This window comes from Vicugna pacos, chromosome 11 (assembly GCF_048564905.1).
Source record: "Vicugna pacos chromosome 11, VicPac4, whole genome shotgun sequence".
Taxonomy (NCBI): domain Eukaryota; kingdom Metazoa; phylum Chordata; class Mammalia; order Artiodactyla; family Camelidae; genus Vicugna; species Vicugna pacos.
The window spans coordinates 2,446,021-2,465,304 of record NC_132997.1 but is presented as its reverse complement, the minus strand read 5'-3'; the positions used below and the strand labels follow the sequence as shown (position 1 = coordinate 2,465,304).

The window sequence follows — 19,284 nt, the reverse complement described above, 5'->3', positions numbered from 1 at the left end:
GTTTCCTCATTTCTAGAATGTCACAACCTATCAGTTTTATATGCTGTTTAACAACACGAACAAAAAACCTATTATACGGAACTGATTCCAAGAAATAAAATTATTTCTACTCCTTCAAACATTTTTTTCTTTTTCTTTTGTTTTGTTATGCTTATTGAAAAGAAAATAAAAGTCAAATCATTTTATTTCACGTATTTTTTAAAGCTACATATTGTAAGTACTACAAAGATATTTAAATTGCAATAAAAATTGTTTATATATTAGTAGAAAGATATATACACAATCAATGCAGATTAGGAAAGGAGTAGATATTTACTAAAAATCCACTGCACATCCAGTCTTTTACAAGCATATCCTGGAATATAAACTCTATTACCCCGGAGTCCCCCACCCCCATTCTCACTGCGGAGTCCCTTAGTAATCAACTACCAAGGCACCAGCATAGAACCATGCAATCACTATTTTAGGTATAAATGAGAGTATTAGCTCATTCAATTCTAAAACAGAAACCTTAAAATAAATACTGAACTTATTTACAGATAATCAAATTTGGACACAAAAAAGTACAGTTTCTCCCCCAAGACACAAAGATAATAATTGGTAAAGGCAAGATTTGAACTCATCTGCCTGATTCTAAAAGCTAAGGTGGAAATCCCCTTTGACTTTGGAGGTACAGCAGCACAACCTATCACCCTATCTTTGTTCAGATCGAGCTTTAGACAGCCTGAGACAGCACCCCATTCCTATGGAACTCGAGGGCAAACAATAACAATAAGGATTTTATATTCAGTATTTTCTTAAGTCTCAATTATATAAAGTGTCAGCAGATCAGCAGAAAACTCTGGGAAATATGAGTGGCTCCAGAGCTTTTTGCTGATAAGAAACTCATTCTATCAGGACAGAGTGACCTTCCCATGAGAGGCCTCATGGACATAAACTAAAGGCAGCTGAGCAATGAAAACTAGCAAGAACATGGAACTCAAGCAAGAAGGATGCCTGCCATCCCCTGCCCAGTTGCCTCTTCACCCACGTGGACAAGATGGCAGAAGATCCAGGTTCTTGTCCAAGTGACAACAAAATGGATTCTCACCCATGAAATGTTATGACTCTATGCTGTCTTAAGTCCTTTACAACTAAAATATGATGACACCAATATCTCAGCAGAATGTCTATGTCTCCACTTTCTCTCTTCTATTAGGAGACTATATCTATGGCTACAAAGCCGAAATTCAATTAAAAACACCATGCACGAAGCCTGGTGAACGTCTGTGTAAGAGACATTGTTCTCACGCTCAGTGAGTGAAAACTCAGAAAAAGTGGTCCTTCTCCCTCTGCAAGTGGGAGGTAGCCTGATTGTGTGTGTGTGTGTGTGTGCGCGCACACGTGTGTGTGTGTAAATCAAATACAACGTATTCTGGGATGTGCACAGTTTTTTTTATGTTATTATTATTTCGTGAGAATGAGCCTACCTTTAAATTAATTTGAATCTAGTATTCTGAGAGAGTCTCAGGCTCTTTTGGTGGAGGATGGGAAAGGGGAAAGGAAAGGAGGAAAGAAGTAAATGAAGCAAAGCTGTAAGAGTACTGCTAGGGAAAGGCAAGACATTAATTTTGTTCCTACTTGCATCACACACAAATTAGGGACTGGCTTTCCCCCATGTCTTGTCAAGCACTGAGTTGCAGAAGAACAGGCAACAGCCCTTTTCTCACTGAGCTTGTGACTGTACGTGACATCTTATAGACACAAATTATTTAACCTGATCAAACACTCTAGCAGCAGGATGTAATTCTCCTACTTTGAGAGACAAGGAAACAGGAAGTGAAAGAGGGTATATAGCTTGACCAAAGTCAGAGGACAAGTAAACTAAAGAGGATGAATTCAAACTCAGATCTGAACGCAGAGTCTGATCTTCCCACTACTAGGGCTGGAAAATCCTTAACACATAGGGTCCCCAGCTCCTCTGCATTGTTCCTGGCACCAAGCATTTCCCATGGCGATGGTCTCCAGTTCTCAGAAACAGCGCTCTGTGCAGCCAATAACCTCCATTCGACCTTGATCATCTACCTGCCACGCCCACCAGGCTTCACCATACAGGCAGGAAAGCTGGCTTTCAAGTGCATACAAAGCCACCCCTGGTCTAACCTGGACTCTTCAGCAGCTTTTCCAACGTAAAGGCAGCCATGAAAGTGCTCACAGTTTGTACATGAGCCACACTACCTCTCTCCATCTGTCTCCCCACCTATACTACTTAGCTATGACCATTTTGAGAATCTTGGAAACAAATTTTTAAAAACAGAAAAGAAAGGATTCTGTAACAAGTACTTAATACTTACAATTTTAAATGAGAAGTTACAAAGTGAGTATTTACAAACCGAATCTGCCTTCCTAGGTGTCAGTTTTAACAGTTAAAAAATATAATAGCAAAAATTTCTCACTTAAAAAATTAACAAAAACATCAACAATAATCTGGGATAAACTCAAAAACAATGCCCATGTTGTATATGGAGGAAGTACAGGACTGTACTGAGGGGTAAAGTAAGAAGTATGAAAGTAGAGACATCAACCTTTTGTATGGAGGAAAGCAGTTTTGTAAAGATGTACGTTCTCCTAAAGATAATTCAAAATTACTAAAAAATCTCATGACAACACTTATCCTTTTTTTAACTTGAAAAAATTATATTAGAATTCTTCAGGAAAAATGAAGTCATAATAGTAGCAAAGAAAAATAGGGATCGAAAAGCAAATCAAAAAATTGCACTGTCAGATATTAAATAAATTTTTACAATATGTAAGATATAGTGCTAGAGTAAGAAAGTAAGATTGACAGAAATAAATCATGAGCTCAAAAAGAGACTCTAGTGTACATAAGTATTTTTTACAGGTGGGATTTCAAATTAAAAAGCAAAGTATGAATTCAATAATTGTCTTGGTACAATCAGAGAATCCCTGGAAAAAACAAATTCTTTTCCAGTCATAATGACCACAAGAAAAGTTACTGAAAGTGATGTAAATAATAGAAAGTACTAATAAGAGCAAATACAACTCTTTGCTCATATCAATTCAGCTTCTCCTCACTGTAACAACTACCATTATCATCTCCATCTTAGAGATTAAAAAAACCTACAGAAGAAATTTATACCATTATAAGAAAGCATTTCTAAGAATAATATCAAGAATAAAACCCAAAAAGAAGACATTTACTATCTAAAGGTTATTTTGGGCCACAACAAAAATGAACCTACTGAACAAAATGAAAGGCAAAAAATGACAAGGGAAAGCTCTGTGATACATGTTGATGAAGACAAGGGGCTAATGTTCATAATATACATAGAGCTGTCACAAAGCAACAAGAAGCTCCCTCACTGAAATATTTGCAAAGGACAAAGGGATCATTCACTTTTTAAAAGTTAGGTGGCTAATGAGTGAAAAATGCTCAATACCACACTGGTCATAAAGTGCAAACTAAAACAATGAAAATCATTTTGCTCATCATATTGCCAAATATTTGTAAAATATATTCCAGCTAGTGTCCATTTTTGAGACAACAAACTGGGAGTGATCTTTTGGAGGACGACATGTCAATGGATATATAAACCCTGGAAAACGTGTGTACACACAGGCTGAACTTCACTTTTAGGAATCGTTTCATTTACAAAAAGAATCAGTTCAAAAAGATGTACTCATCAGAGCATTTACACAGCACTGTTTACATTGGTGGGAAGAAAAGCTGAAGTGGAATCATACCCAGCGATAGAGAATTGGTTACAAAATTTATTCTACATCTTTTCATTCCCCACAGGAGAAGGAATTTCTAGATTCACTTGAAAGGAGCCTGGGATTTATGTAGTTGTCACATCAAAGGACTAAATTTCCAGAAACCTTAACTAAAGGAATACTCATACAAGATCACAGGAATGTTTGTACAAGAAGGATGCCAGTCAGACACCCTTTCTGACAGTGGAAAATGGAGAAAACTTAAGTGTCCACCATCAAGACAATGATGCGGTAAATCACGGTGAGCTGTGGCCACTGAAGTTCCGGTGTTTCGGCGTGGTCCAAGGCCTTGTCCACAGTTCTCTCCCACGAAAGGTGTCCTTACACAAGAGACCAAACCTGCACATCAGGAGACCCCTTTACTCTATCTGAAAGGACCGGGTGAGTCTGGAGGGAGAGGACGTCTGTGATATATACCTTAGTGAATAAACCGAGCTGCAGAAAACATATAGTATGGCCTTATTTTTCAATAAAGCTTATATACACACACATATACATAGATTACTCATATACATTTATGTATGTGTATATATATATGACATAGGCCTAAAGGTCATGAAATATATACTCCACATTGTCAGCAGTTTTTACTCTCAGGAATAAAGGGGAAGGGAAGTAGGGGACTTTCGGTACCACCACAGTTCTCTTTTCAGTATTCCAGTTAAGTTTACTTGGAATTTAAAAGTTTACTTAAGTCCAAAGTAAAATGGACGGGGATTCCACAACACAGAATGCTATAATGGTCATTAAAAATCATGCCAGCAGAGATAGAATACTGTAAAAAAAATTGTAATAAGCCGAATGGAAAATGGAGGTCTCCATACAGCAAACAGGAACACAGTGCTCGCTGGTTTTTATGACAGAGTTAATACACACTGATGAAAAGAACAGAAAATAGATTTTAAAGTGTTAATTATTATCTCTGAATACTGGGAAAAGGATAGACCCTTTTGACCCTTTTTTCAGACTTTTATATTTAATACACATTATTTTTCATCTGAAAAATGCATTTTTAGATGTCTAGTACCACACATTGGAAAAAATACATGAGTACTTACAGAAACAAATAACTAGGAGACTCCGCAGCACCATCACACAGTTCAGAATGGGTGATCCTGAATAACACCACGCAGTTACATAAGGACCCAAAAAGTGAAAGCACCCGCTGTAACAGGGTGCGGCCCCCTTCTATTTGTCAGTTGTGTCTTCAGTGCACTGACCACTTGGCACTGACTGCGCATGCGCAGGAGGGCCAGCGATCCTCTCTGAGTTCTGCGAGAGAAGGTGGGACAGCGAGGGAGGGAGAAGATGGGAGTGGGTGGAGCAGAGGGGAAAAGTGGAGGGATACAGATGGACAGGATGAGCAGAGACTAGGGAGGGATACGGAGAGGGGAGGGTGGTAGCGGTGTTGGAGAGAAAAAGCTTTACCTCTGGGGCACCCAGAGGTGGCAGACGAGCCTCTGTACCATTCTGTAACCCTTCAAGTCCCGCAGCTCAAGTTTTACCTCCCTGATCCAGCCCTCCAACCGATGCTTCTGCAGAAGCCCTATGGGGATCACACCCATTGCCCCCACGCGGACCTGGGTTTTCTCTTGCTCTGAGAACCAAGCACCCGCAGGTGTTGTCGCTCAGAACTACCTTGGGAAAGGTACATATTCCCCTTTTACACGCTGGGAAACAGGCAGGCATGATCACTGCCTTAGCTCCACTGTCCCAGGTGTTGGGCTGGCGGGGAGCGGGATGGTACAAGATCAGAGCCCCAGACAGAGCAGACTGCCTGAGTGTTGGTGCATAGTCCCCATCCCTCCTGGGTAAACCATACCCAACCCTAGTGGAAACATCAAGGGCTCGCAGTAGTTCCCTGGGTGTGGGAGAGCTGTCCTCATGTGAAGGAAAAGTCCAGCTGGGCTAACAAGCTAAGTCACAAATCTAAGTGTGATAAGTGTCGGTTTACTGATCTATATTCTGCTGGGCTATCTCATATATCTGAAGTTTAGTGTCAGTTTATTGGGCTAACAACCTAACTCGTAATTCCAAGCTCAACAAGTGTCAGTAATGTGATCTATTACAAATTGATAAGCTCCAGCGTACTGATTCCTTGCTTTTTGTTCTTTGAGCCTTATTGGCTAATTCCCCCTTACTTGTAATTAAGCCTTTAAAACCTCATGTGCACGTCTTGGAGGTGCTCAGAACTTCGGAGCAGGAGCCCCTCTGAGCCCACCGGCATAATACTTCTGAGTACACCCAACACCCCGATTGGTGCTTTTCTTGGCTGGCCTGTTTCCATAACACTCAGCTCCAGTGCCCAGCTTTCTAGGTAGATAGGAGTGTTACCAAGTCGAAATTCTTTCTCCTCAGTGCAGGACAGGACAATAAGTTGGGAGACCAGATGTTGGGGCACGGAATAGCAAGTTTCTGTAGACCTAGATGGCAAACTAATGTCCTGGAAAACCATCTCCCCAAGTCACAATTCAGGCTCCTTTCCTGTGTGCTTGGTTGTTGCAAACTTCTTAGTGTAGGGATTCCTTCTTCTTAGAATCCTTTGTTCTTGCAGCTATCTGCGTGGGTCAGATCCCTGCAATCCTCCAACAAAACAAAAGTTATTTTCTATTATGCAATTTGCTATCTTTTAATGAATGAAAAAGTGTTAAATATCCTTAAAGGTCAGAGCCTTCAGAATAGGATCTCCTGTTTATTTCAGGCTCTAGGCAACATTGTTTTACAAGCAAGATGAAGCCTAGGAGACAGAGCATAGGGTTAAATTCAAAGGAACAGATCTAATATGGAGTCAGATTTGTTCTTTTCTATTACCCGGCCAGAAGCCACTTGAGGATTTAAATCCCTTTAAGTTAAAAATAACTAAAATTTTAAACTAATTTAAATACATAGGTGGGAATGTGCAAAGCATATCTGGAAAAGCACCCAAAGGATAGTAAACAGTGACATTTCCAGAGAAGGCTGAAAGAACAGAGGATGAGGGAAATCTTCTTTCACTTGTGTATTTTTGTGCTCTGTTTGAGTTTTTTTTAACCATTTGCTTGTATTTCTTTTTCACTTAAAAAAAATGTGTAATGGAGCAAAGAGTAACTAGCTTAGCAAATAGAGCAGCCATGGAATCACTGAGTCATCACTTTTGATTTAAGCCAGAAAGCATTTATTGACTCTCTCCAATGTGCTCAGTCCTGTTTTAAGACTTCTTTTAATATTATTATTATTATTATTACTACTACTACTACTACTAATATCACAATTACTATTATTACTATTATTTTATGAAATAATAACACGGTTTACCTCACCCCTGCCCATGGCTGGTGGAAAACCAACTGAGTTTTTATTGAGTTGTTTTCCAAGTAGTAGTGATGAGTTTATAAACAGAACACATCTTCAGGGTAAAACAGGCAGAGTGCTTTTCCAGCAGGCCAGACAGCTATGAAGGGTTTTCTACAGAGGCACCCAGAAGCTGAGAGAGAATGCCTCCAGGGCACTACAAAAAGCTGACCAAACTGTCTTCTCCATGGCACTACTGAAATAGGAAATTACAAATCTGACTCCATATTTGATCTGTACCTTTGACTTTAACAAAGCCAAGTTAATATGCTCCGGTCTTTTCATGGGTTATGATGTCACTTAGGAGATGGACAGGTCAACAAGGAACCACTCTGCCGTGATTACGGAGCTGGGGAAAGGGACGGGCTGCAAGATGTATGATGCAGCGGCAACTGTGCCCGTGCTTCTAGGCAGGTATCCAAAATCACCTCGACAAGGTGTCAAACACTTGTGCCCACGTCCTCATCAACAGACATGTATTAAAGACAAATGGAAACATATAAAAGGCCAATACCCTTGATGGGTACACCGTCCAAAGAGCAAAGTCTCAGTTTTACAACTGGCCATCTCGGTTCCCTGGGATTCATTCTTGAAGAACCTTAAAAACCACTCCTCTGTCCTCAAGAAGTGCTGCATATTTGTCCTATCTTTGGCTCAGGGATGGAGCACGTTCAAGTGAATTTAATGTCTGCACAGATTTGACAGTCTATCTCAAGGTTCCCTTGTCCATTCCAAAGAGACCTGAGCTAAGTCCATCCTCCGTAAGATCTATTCCCTCCAGTGACAGCTCATTGAGCCTGCAATTAAAAGCCAAGTGAACAAGACTGTCCTCAGCTAAAAAGTTCACCCACCCTTCACTGTTTTCTTAATCTCCTCTCCTGGCTAATTGCAACAGACTAACACCTCCCTCCACCAAGATACCCAACTATGTCATTTTGTCTCCCCAAAGAGAAAGTAAGGTCCATAAAAGAGGAGAAAACTACATAGTCACCTCTGAATTCCTAGCATATAGTAATGTCAATAAATAGAACTCAGATTATTGATAGTTTCCTTTAAAACCATTCTGGTTATTTGAATGAGACCTTGGAAGAGAGGTGTTTGCTGTCCAGTATCTTGATCCACAAGACTCTGGAGGCCTTTTTCAGAATGGCTGTTCACTGATTCATTCAAAACACAACTTATCAATCAAGGAGTAGCTGTGGTTTTCTGCCAGGAGGTTGTGGTCACTCTAATGTCAGAACAGCTTTAAACTATATCCTTACTTTGGATTTGTTATTTTTCCCTACTTCCAACAAAATTGACTTTCCTTACTTTCTTGCCTTGAGGAATTTTTTTTCCTCTTTCACCCTTTAGTAAACCAAGATACTCAGGATTGGCTAGGCCCATAATATGATCACCCATCCAACTCCTATTTTGAGAGGCCTGGGGCTCATCTCCTGCCCTCCTGTCAAGGCAACTGAAAATAAGTCCAGAAGCCAAGCAGCACCCCACGGCTTCTAACGCTCACGTATCTCCCAGAATCCCTGCTTTCTCGTTTGTCTTGGCTTCTGAGAATTTCCCCTCACTTTCTTGACAATTAGTTGTGCAGGTTGAAAGATGAGGAAGGAAGGTTTTATTTGTTAATCAGCATTTTATAACACTTGTCTAATGAAGGTTTCTAAGAGTTTCTAGAACCCTCCATTGCCGAGACAGAAACCACACTAGACATTTTCTAAATTTAGCTCTCATGTGCATTTTTTCTTTGCTTTTGTTTTCTTAACTGCTAACAGACATTATTTAATTAAAAAAAAGTAAGGCCCCAAATAGGATATAACATTGAAGGGGCAAACAAAATTAAAGGGCAAAGACAGAAAAATGGTAACTACTCTACAAAGTTAATATAATACATACACTATGTATCAGATCAGCAAATCTCAGTAACAGCTAATAGAAACATGACCATGTGGTAAAATTACTCTCCTGTCAGGACATGGCCAACAGAAAATACAATTAAACCAACAGACTAATATCCTAAGTCTGGCAAGGTACAGAACGCTACAATCTAAATGTGTCTACTTCTTGAAATGAGGGAGACTCACCAGCTCTTCTCTGTGGAGCCTGATCCCACGGGAGGAGGGTGAAGTGAGCTCTGTAAGTACCCAATTAGCAAACTGAGTGATGAATAAATAGACGTGAGCTTTGATGACAGAGATGATACTACTATTCATTTGTCCTTTAAAGTATGACTTCACTTTCAGTGATCAATACTTTGGCGTCTTCAGGACTTGAGATTTTAGGAAAATGCACAGCCTGGGCCAAGACCTCCTATTAAACTCGTGACACTGCACGTAGATGTTTCAAGGGCACCTCCAACTCCACCTGCAAAGAGCTGTCTTCACGGTGCCCCTCCCGAGCCGTCCTGCCCAGGGCCTCTGGTCGGGGGGTAAGGTCTCCCTGCGTCTCCCAACTCAGGCCCATCACTCACAGATGCGAATGGACCCCTCCTTCAAGGACCAGATATCCTCAGTCACCGAGTCCCACCACCCTAAACTGACCTACCAGATACTCACTGGCACTCACACAGCACTGACTCTGTGCTGGAGACCATGCTGCACACTGCACAGTGTATCTCACTGGATCTCCACAACAGTCCTGGGAATTGGGTACATCACTGCTTCAATTGACTAGATAAATTGTTTCACTTCCTTGCCTGTGTCATTCAAACTGACACAGCTACTAAGCCATAAGCATGGGCCTGAAAACCACTTGAAAATTGAACACTGCTACACCTCGCAGCCACCCTACACTGACTCATCACATCACCTCCTGCCAAGCCTTCTAAATGTTTCCAAGCATTCTACAAGACAAATGTGAACTACGAGAGCACCCCACTCTCCTACTTAAAATCTGTCAATGATGGTCCACTGCCCTTAGGAGAAAGCCCCACCCTGCTTGAGCACAGCCTAAGGCCCCAGCATCCGCGTTCCCTGCGTGGCCGCGCCACCTCACCCACCACGCAGCCCTACACATACCGTGTCCAGGACAGGGATGCTGACTCCGCACAACCCAGGGCTTGTCTCACTCGAACAATGATCACTTTCTTCAGTGTTCATCTTCTTCATTGCTGACTCTCACAAAAATATTTTCTCATGATGAATCAATATCTTTTTCCTTACAAATTCTCATCATTGATAATGAGCTCCCCCCAAAAGAGAGAAGACATAATTCTCAGTCTCCTTATTTGTAAAGTGAGAATAACAAGGAAATATGAGAGGTTTTAAGAGAAATAATATTCATGTGAGGCTGAGGGACAATTCCATCATACAGTAAGCACTCAATATGTACTTACTTAATATTAATAAGAATATATTGCATTCCAGCAACCTTCAATCAATGTTTTATGACATTGTCTAACAGACTACTGACAAACTGTTGGACGAGCCCCTTAGAGCAGATCACCACAAGCATACTGGGAGAGGTAAGCGCTGACTCAGTTACAGCTGCAGCCACCCAGCACTACGGGGCGGGGGCAGTTTGCTCAAACTCTTACATGTTGCTTGAGCATTTAGTTCTCGTTATTGAATAAAGACAGGTGTTCTTTAGTCAAAGCTCCTGAAACATAAATCTTCAAAGATTGATGCAAATTAGATTTCAAGTACAACACTCTCACTAGAATTTATCTGAAAATTATAGTCTTAGCTACTCCACACATCAAAAGGGCATTTTCTTAATGTATCTGACTAAATACACTGAAAGGGTTGTTTAAAAGAAATTAAGAAAAAGCCATTCTGAATAAGCTCTCAGTACCATCTGCACAAAGCCCCACCCAAGGGTCTCATTTCTCACTTCCACATATGTGTTTTCAGGTAGCTTAACTTGGGTCTTGGTTTCTTATATCATGGGGCGGGGAATAGTTGTGGATAGATTTATGTAGCAAATATATACCTAGGGTATTTGCTGTGAAGGACTTCTAGAAATAAGAAGATTGATATATAGTCCCACCCATAAGAAACTCAGCCTTTGCATTAAAAATAAAGTGAGAGATACATTTAACAAAAATTTACAAGATTTGTACATTGAACTTTTTGAAGTATTACCAAAATAAATTTTAAAAGATCTACATATATGGAAGACATTCCATTTTCTTGGAATGATTGACAAAATTATTATAAATGTTAAGACTCCTCAAAGTGATCTATATATTCAGTGGAATCCCTATCAAAATTCCAGCTAACTTCTTTGCAAAAATTGAAAAACTGATCCCAAAATTCACATGGACGTGCAAGGGGCCCAGGACAGCAAAAACAACCTTGAAAAAGAAGAATAAAGTTGGAGGACTCACTTTAAAGTGTACTAAAATGCTATAGTACTAAGTCAGTATGATACTGGCATAAGTTTGGATAAATATATCTAAGAGACACAATAAAAACCCACGGGGAAAACTTACATTTACAGACAGTTTTCCACTAGGGGGCCAAAAACACTCCATTGAAAGAATAGTCTATTCAACAAATGGTGCAGGGACAGCTGGGTGTCTGCAGGCAAAAGAATCAATCTGGAATCTGAACACCCATATTTTATATAACAAATAAAATTAATTCAAAATAGATCACAGACAGAAATGTAAAAATTAAACCTATACACTTTCTAAAAGAAAACACAGTATAAATTTTTGTGGGCCTAGGATAGGCTTTTGGTTCATAGATACAAAACCAAGAGCACAAATGATAGAAGAAAAAAGCAGATAAACTGGACTTCATCAAAATTAAAACCTTTTCCTTACAAAGGACATCATCAAGAAAGTGAAATGACAGGGAAAATGTGTATCTCAAGTGAGAGAGTGCATGCTTAACAAGAAAAATAAAATAAATCATTACATAACTACCTCCCCTGTAAAGAAATTGTTTTAATGTTTAAAAAAAATATAGTGAAAGGACAATGTGCAGAATAGATGAAAAATTTTGTAAAGCATTTATCTAATAAGAGAGTAGTATCCAGGATATATAACGAATGCTTTCAACTGAACAATACAAGGAAATAAGCCCAATTTTTAAATTTACCACGAATTTAAATAGATATACAAATGGCCAATAAGCATATGAAAAGATGCTCAGCATCACTAGGGAAATCAAAAACAAAATGAGATCTCATTTTACACCCACTAAGATGGTTATAACCAAAACATGGACAATAAGAAATGTCATTCAGGAGGCAGAGTGACCTCTTATGCGGCCAGAGGAAAGGGGCAATGGTGCAGCTTCTTTGGAGAAGTCTGGTATTTCCTCAAAAGCTTAGAGTTATATGGCTCAGCAATTCCACTCCTATATGTAGAGTCATCCCTCAATACCCTTGGGTGGTTGGTTTCAGGAACCCCACACCCTGGATACCATAATCCAGGGATGTTCGAGTCCCTTTACAATCAGTCATCTGGATCCATGTAGTGGAAACTACAGATATGGCGGGCCAAATGTACAGCCAACAGAATGAAAGCATATTCTCATAAAAAATTTCACATCAATATTCATAGCAGTATCATTTAGAGTAGCCAAAAGTTACTAACAATATCCACCCATCAATGAACGGATAAACAAAATTATCAAGAATAGGCCCACAAGCTTTTGGTCATTGAAACTTTGACAAAGGAGGTCAGAGCATAGAATGGAGTAAAGACAGCCTCTTCAGCAAGTGGTGTAGGGAAAACTGAACAGCTGAATGTAAATCATTGAAGTTAGACTACTTCCTCACAGCATGCACAAAAATGAATTCAAAATGTGTTAAAGACTTAAACATGTAGACAAGATAGTATAAACCTCTTAGAAACAACCATAGGCAAAACATCTGACATACATCTCAGCAATGTTTTCCTAGAGCAGTCTACTCAAGCAATAGAAAAACAACCAAAAATATACAAGAGGGATCTAATTAAACTTACAAACTTTTACACAGCTAAGAAAACAGTAAGCAAAACAAAAAACAACCAACCTATGGAATGGGAGAAAATATTTGCAATAAATGAAACTGCTAGGGGCTTAATTCCCAGAATATGTAAACAGCTTTTATACTTCATAAGAAAAACAAACAAACAATTCAATTCAAAAATTTACGGAAGTCCTAAAGCAACATTTCTCCAATGAAGACGTACAAGTGGCCAGTAGGCACATGAAAAATTGTTCAATATCATTATCAGAGAAATGCAAATCAAAACTGCAATCAAGTGTCACCTCTCACCAGTCAGAATAGCCATCTTTCAGAAGTTCACTGACAATAAATACAGGAGAGTCTCTGGAGAATTGGGAACACACCTACACTGTGGTGGGAATGCAGTTTGGTGGAGCCATTGTGGAAACCTGTATACATGTTCCTCTAAAGACAAAATATTGACCTCCCATATGAACTAGCAATTCCACTCCTGGGCATATATCCAGAAGGAACCCTAATTCAAAAAGACACCTACACCCCAATCTTCACAGCAGCAATATTTACAATAGCAAGACATGGAAACAACCGAAATGTCCACTGACAGATGGCTGGATAAAGAGGTTGTAGCATATTTGTCCAATAGACTACTATTCAGCCATAAAATAATAATAAAATAATGCAAATTGTAGCAACATCAATGGACCTGGAAAATGTCATTCTAAGTGAAGTAAGCCAGAAAGAGAAAGGAAAATACCATATGAGATTGCTCACATGTGGAATCTAAAAAAAAAGAAAGAAAGAAAAAAAAATATCTACAGAACAGAAACAGACACAGAGACTTAGAAACCAAATTATGGTAACCAGTGGGGAGAGGGTGTGGGAAGGAATAAATTGGGAGTTCAAGATTTGCAGATACTGAGTATGTAAAGAATAAACAGCAAGTTTATACTGTATAGCACAGGAGAATATATTTAATATCTTATAGTAACTTATGTTTAAAAAGAGTATGAAAATGACTACAGGTATGTTCCTATTTAACTGAAGTGTTGTGCTGTACACAAGAAACTGACACAACATTATAAACTAACAAGACTTCAATGAAAATATTTTTAAATAGACCAAAAACGAAAAAAAATGGAAAATGATATTATCAAACAAAAAGAATAAAGAACTGATTCAGGCTACAATATGGATGAACCTTGAAATTTAATGCTAAAATAAACCAGACACAGAAAGCCAAATAGTGCCCTTTAAAGTGAACTCTATCTAAGCATTTATTTTACTACTCCTGTAAATTTTCCAGAGGTTTGAAATCTATCAATATCAAAATAAAATGCATTATGCATTAAAAACTTAAAACGCTTCCTCACAGGAGGGCTTTTATTATTAAATGCAGAAACGAATATAAAGCTCTTGGAAAAACACTTTGCACCTCCACACAAAATCACTGCTGTCACTGCCACTCAGAGGGTGGTGCCAGCACTGATGAGAGCTGCCTCCACTCGCTCCCGTGCAGACAGTTGTGAAGGCCTGAGCTCTGACAGGCAGGATGAGCGTGAACCTGGGTCAGACACAGCCACGTCCCAGGCTCTGCGTTACCCAACTTTCTTATACAAACTGCAACATGTAATGTAAACACGCTAGATGGATGTATCTTACAACACAGGGAATACAGACAATGTTTTACAGTAACTATAAATGGAGCATATATTGTACACCTGAAACTAATATCATATTTTAAATCAGCTATATTTTTATAAAAAATTAAAAAATATTTTTTAAATGCTATTACTTTAATATTCAATTCAGTTTTTAAGTAACTACTAAACAGCTCAGAATGTATAAAAGCATTTAATTGTGCTGTTTGTTTACATATTTATTTACATTCAGCCTCTTGCTAAAAGAGAATTTAAACAATTCTTTTATAAACAGCTTAAGAACCATAACAACAAAAAGGCAAAACGGAGAGTGAAGAGAAAATGGATATTCAATACTTAAATGAAACCAGGGGGAGATAAACTCATAAAAAATGGATTCCATGAAGTCAGGGCAAGTGTTAAAGGCTGACTAGAAATTCAGCTGTAGGATTCTTGGCAGCTAAACCAAAAAGAAAAGATGATGGGGCGGGTGGTAGAGCTTGTGCTTAGCGTGCACGGGGACCTGGGTTGAAGCCCCAGGGCTTCCACTAACACATAAATACATCTAATTACCTGCCCCCCAAAAGAGCCCCAAAGAAAAGAAAAAGAGAAATTTCTTTCCCAAAGAACCCTGATATTAAATTTGGATTAAATATTTAAAAAAAGAAAAAAAGAAAAATACAAAAAATAAGTGACACTGTGAAGGAAAACCCCAGCTGGGCTAACAAGCTAAGTCACAAATCTAAGTGTGATAAGTGTCGGTTTAGTGATGTAAGTTTTGCTGGGCTACCTGGTAAATCTGAAGTTTAGTGTCAGTTTACTGGGCTAATAAGCTAACCCGAAAATCCAAGGTCAACATTTGTCAGTAACGTGATCTGTTCCAAATTGATAAGCTTCAGTGTACTGATTCCTTGCTTTTTGTTGTTTGAGCCTTATTGGCTAATAGCCCCATACTTGTAATTAATCCTATAAAACCTCATGTGCACATCTTGGAGGTGCTCAGAGCTTTGGAAAAGAAACCTCTCTGAGCCTGCCAGCGTAATAAATCTCAGTACTCCAACCCTCTGTGTGATTCTTGTTTCTTGGCTGGCCTGTTGTTTCCATAACAACACAAGGGATAATGCCCGTGAGATAAATCTGGGGAGGCTGCTGGCAGATCCCCATGTCTCACGTGAGAAAATCTGAAACATCCTTCTCACCACTCAGAGTCATCATAAGCCCACCCCACACTTCCCGCCGTTAAATGCAGGAGCACGGTTAGGGCCCAGCCTTTACTGTCTTTGTGTCATCACAGTGATACAGGATGGAAGGGGGAAGAGCACAGCCATTCAAGGAAGGCCACAGCAATTGACATCAAAATGGTGAAGGATTCAACCCCCAAAAGGCCTTGAGGCTCAGGATGAAGAGATTTAACTTCTAGCAGATCTTGAGATTCAGTAAACACCCATTGTAATAGTAACGTGGTGAATAACATGCCCCAGGCAACATGGCAGTCCCAATGATAGCCACAAAAGGTCAAAGGGTGGGAAATGGCCAACTCCCTGGGAATCCCAGCCCCTTGCCCTAGGGCTGGTCCTTCTACTTATTAGCATATGAAACCACCAAGCCCAAGAAAACAAGCAACACAGCGCCACCTCGCGGTCACCACTCTCTCTCCCTCTTTGGAGAAGGCCCACACTCTGTCTGTGGAGTGTGTACCTACTTCTAATCTGTGCATCAAACCCCCACACCTCGTGACGTTTCTCTTGCATTTCAATGTATCTCTCTGAATATATATACCTTTATTCAACACTGGCTTGCTCTTGAATTCTTTACTGCATGAAGTCAAAGAACAAAATCTGTTGGGGCACATCCCAGGGGCTAAACGAAAGCGTGGGGCACAGCCCTTCTCATGCCCAACGCTTTTTATTCTTGTATCAACAGGACTGGGCTGTGAAGCGAGGTCTGAGTCCCCAGCTAAGGGACAGAACCAGCCTCCAGGGCTCCAATTTGTGGGCAGCCTCTCGCCAGCTTGGGCCTTGGGGTCTGCCAGGATCTCTGTGTTTCTCTGTTGTGCTGACTCCCCAGCCAGACAGCGTAATCCTAGGCCTGTCCCCACAAAACCCTTCTCTCCAAAATACAAGCACATCATGTCACAATCCTCTTGTTCAACCAGGAAATGTTCAGCCCACTTTTTTCTCCCCAATAAAGTACCCAGCTGTCCTCCCTCCCATCACATCACTTCTTTATTTGTGAGAACTCTGCACTCGCCACACCCCATCCTGAACACAGGTGTCTTGTTGGCTGTGACCGAGATGTTTCTTTCTCAAACAGCCTGCGTCCTTTCACTTTCCCCTTGTTACCTTAAAAAAGCCTTTCCTGAGTCACCCACCCCTCTGATTATGAACTCACAATGTGCTGAGGTTGCAGTCACTGTGCATACATCCCAGTTTTGGTTAGGTTTCCATCGCAAGATCTTCATTAAGGAGCTGCATCAAGAAGTTTAAAGAGGCTATTCTTACATCTGAGTGGAGGAGCCTGCAAAAAATTTAAATGGCTTTGAAGAGAGAGTTAACCAGGGACAGAGATGTCGCGGGTCCTAGTCAAAAGTGTCATGAGGAAAAATGTTCTCCCAAGGCTCAGAGTGGCTTCTGAACACGGAGTCGGCAGGGAGGAGGTGACAGGCAGTGAGTAGGGTGAATGATACAGGTTACGCTCCCCCAGCTGGGGAAGAATAGGTTTTTCCCAGTTTTCCAAACAATTTCTTACTACCTTTTTCTATTATTGCCACATACCATTTCCAACGAATTAAGCATATCAATGTCAGTCATTTGGGCCACTTGGGAGAAGCTACACGATGCCATTCACAGGGCTGGGGCATGACAGCCACACCAGTCTAGATTGAAAGAACAGTTGGGGTATTTGCAAGGTAATCACGGGCATGCAGCAAACTCCCCGGGTTCAATGACCTCATCTCAAAGCTGGGGCAAATAAAACTTCCAAGCAATGTGCGTGATGATTATGGCCCACATCTGTTTACTAGGTAAGTGCCCGTGAAAGCTGCCACTTAATGGGGAATGAGTACGATCAATAAGGCCCTGTCTACCTACCCACACGCACCCTGCCTTCCTACCTTGCTGCAACAGCAGAGCTTGTTTAGCTGAGATGAACGCACCCAGACCAGCCCAGAAGGGAAAGCTCCCAGCTCTGCACGGCGAGATGTGTTCCTTTCCTTCTCAGGGCTGATCACAGTTTGCTGTCGTCTGTTTTTATGTTTATCCCTTTTGTAACTGCCTCTCCTCCGGAGTTTTTGCTCAAGCAGCACAGGGCCAGGGGTGTCTTGCGGCCTGCTGGATATTCTGGGCAGGGAAACAGCCAACTCCATATCTGGCTCTGGTGCTGAACGGAGAGAGCAGAAGGCCCAGGGGCCCATGCTGAACCGAGGCCACTGAACCCAAAATTATGGTCTGAATTTGGGCAAATTACACAGTCTTCTTTACCCTGAGATTCCTCATCTGTCCATGAAAATAACTGCCCATGTCACACAGAGTTACAAGTATTAAAGGAAATCAGCAAATTCACAACCTAGCCAAGGGGCTACAAGTGCATCCTCAACAGACAAATGCTGCCTTTACGGCTCTGACACACGCTAAGCGGGGCGGCCCCACACAGTGAACACTGCTAAGTGCCAGTGTGTTAAATGCTTCATGTGTGCTATAATACTCTTTAGATCTTACAACAATCCCAGGATGAAACGAATATTATCATGCCAATTTCACAGATTCACCAACAGGTTAAGAGAGTATGCATTCTGTTCCAAGGCCCTATGTTGAAGAAATGGCGATTTAAACCAGAATCTGGGCCCAGGCCTTGGCTCCATCTCTCTCCCATCCACCTGACCACTTGCCTATGAATTCCACCTGTCCAATATACAAGTTTGCAGCCGGCCATCTCTTAAATGCAATGTGTGCCACCATTTGTCAATGTTGTTTAATTACCATAAAATGTTCTCAGAAACCACTACAGTAAAGAAAGGTGGACTTAAGGAATTCTGCATTGCGTTCTCCTGTAATGTGCAGAATCCCTTCCCTACACCTCCAAATCCAAGTATATGCTTCCTCCATGTTTATGTTTGCACACGGCTTATTAAAGCAGAAGGTATCTGCAGTAATTCCATCTCGGTTGCTTTCCAAGTTTGCAGATTATCCATAATCGGTCTGTGAACGAAAATACTACAATGTGATTGAGAATACTGCAACCATGTCAGTAAACAAAGAATACTGATACCAAGTCATTAAAGGCTGCCGTCACCCCCCAGCGAGGACAGGCCTGGAGCCCAGCCACAGCAGCAAATCACAATGGTGCCCTCTGAGCAGACTCAGAATAAGAAAGGACGGGCTACTGGCCTGAGATAGCTAGGTGCTTGTCTAAAAAATGAATTCAGTGAGTCCTAATATTTGCTTCCTCCCATTCATACAAAATCACTAAATTCGTGAACTTGAGACACCTGGCTTTCTTTAGATAACAAGTAATCTTTTATTGTTCCAACAACCTGGTCTTTGTTGTAAAGCTCCTATGTATCCTAGCTCTTCCTCAACCTCTTGGGAGCAGTCCCTCAGAGAGTTCTGAAAGGCTGTCATCCCGGCTCGAGTCCTCCCGCCAAATA

The 19,284-nt window shown here is 40.6% G+C and overlaps 1 protein-coding gene across 2 annotated transcripts in view; it reads right to left on the bottom strand.

The window, feature by feature from the left end:
• The window catches only part of LOC140699573 (trafficking protein particle complex subunit 9-like), a 91,221-nt gene extending 73,196 nt beyond the window's left edge, over positions 1-18,025 (bottom strand). Inside the window, exons 1-2 of one of the 2 annotated variants that reach the window (XM_072972232.1) lie at positions 17,752-18,025; positions 17,031-17,156 (exon numbers count right to left, since the gene is read on the bottom strand). In XM_072972232.1, coding sequence (XP_072828333.1) covers positions 17,031-17,059 — 29 coding nt within the window. In that variant the 5' untranslated portion in view covers positions 17,060-17,156; positions 17,752-18,025. Of the gene's footprint in view, positions 1-17,030; positions 17,157-17,751 lie in introns of those variants that run through there. The other variant, XM_072972233.1, reaches the window with a different exon arrangement.
• Positions 18,026-19,284: the final 1,259 nt, after the last annotated feature.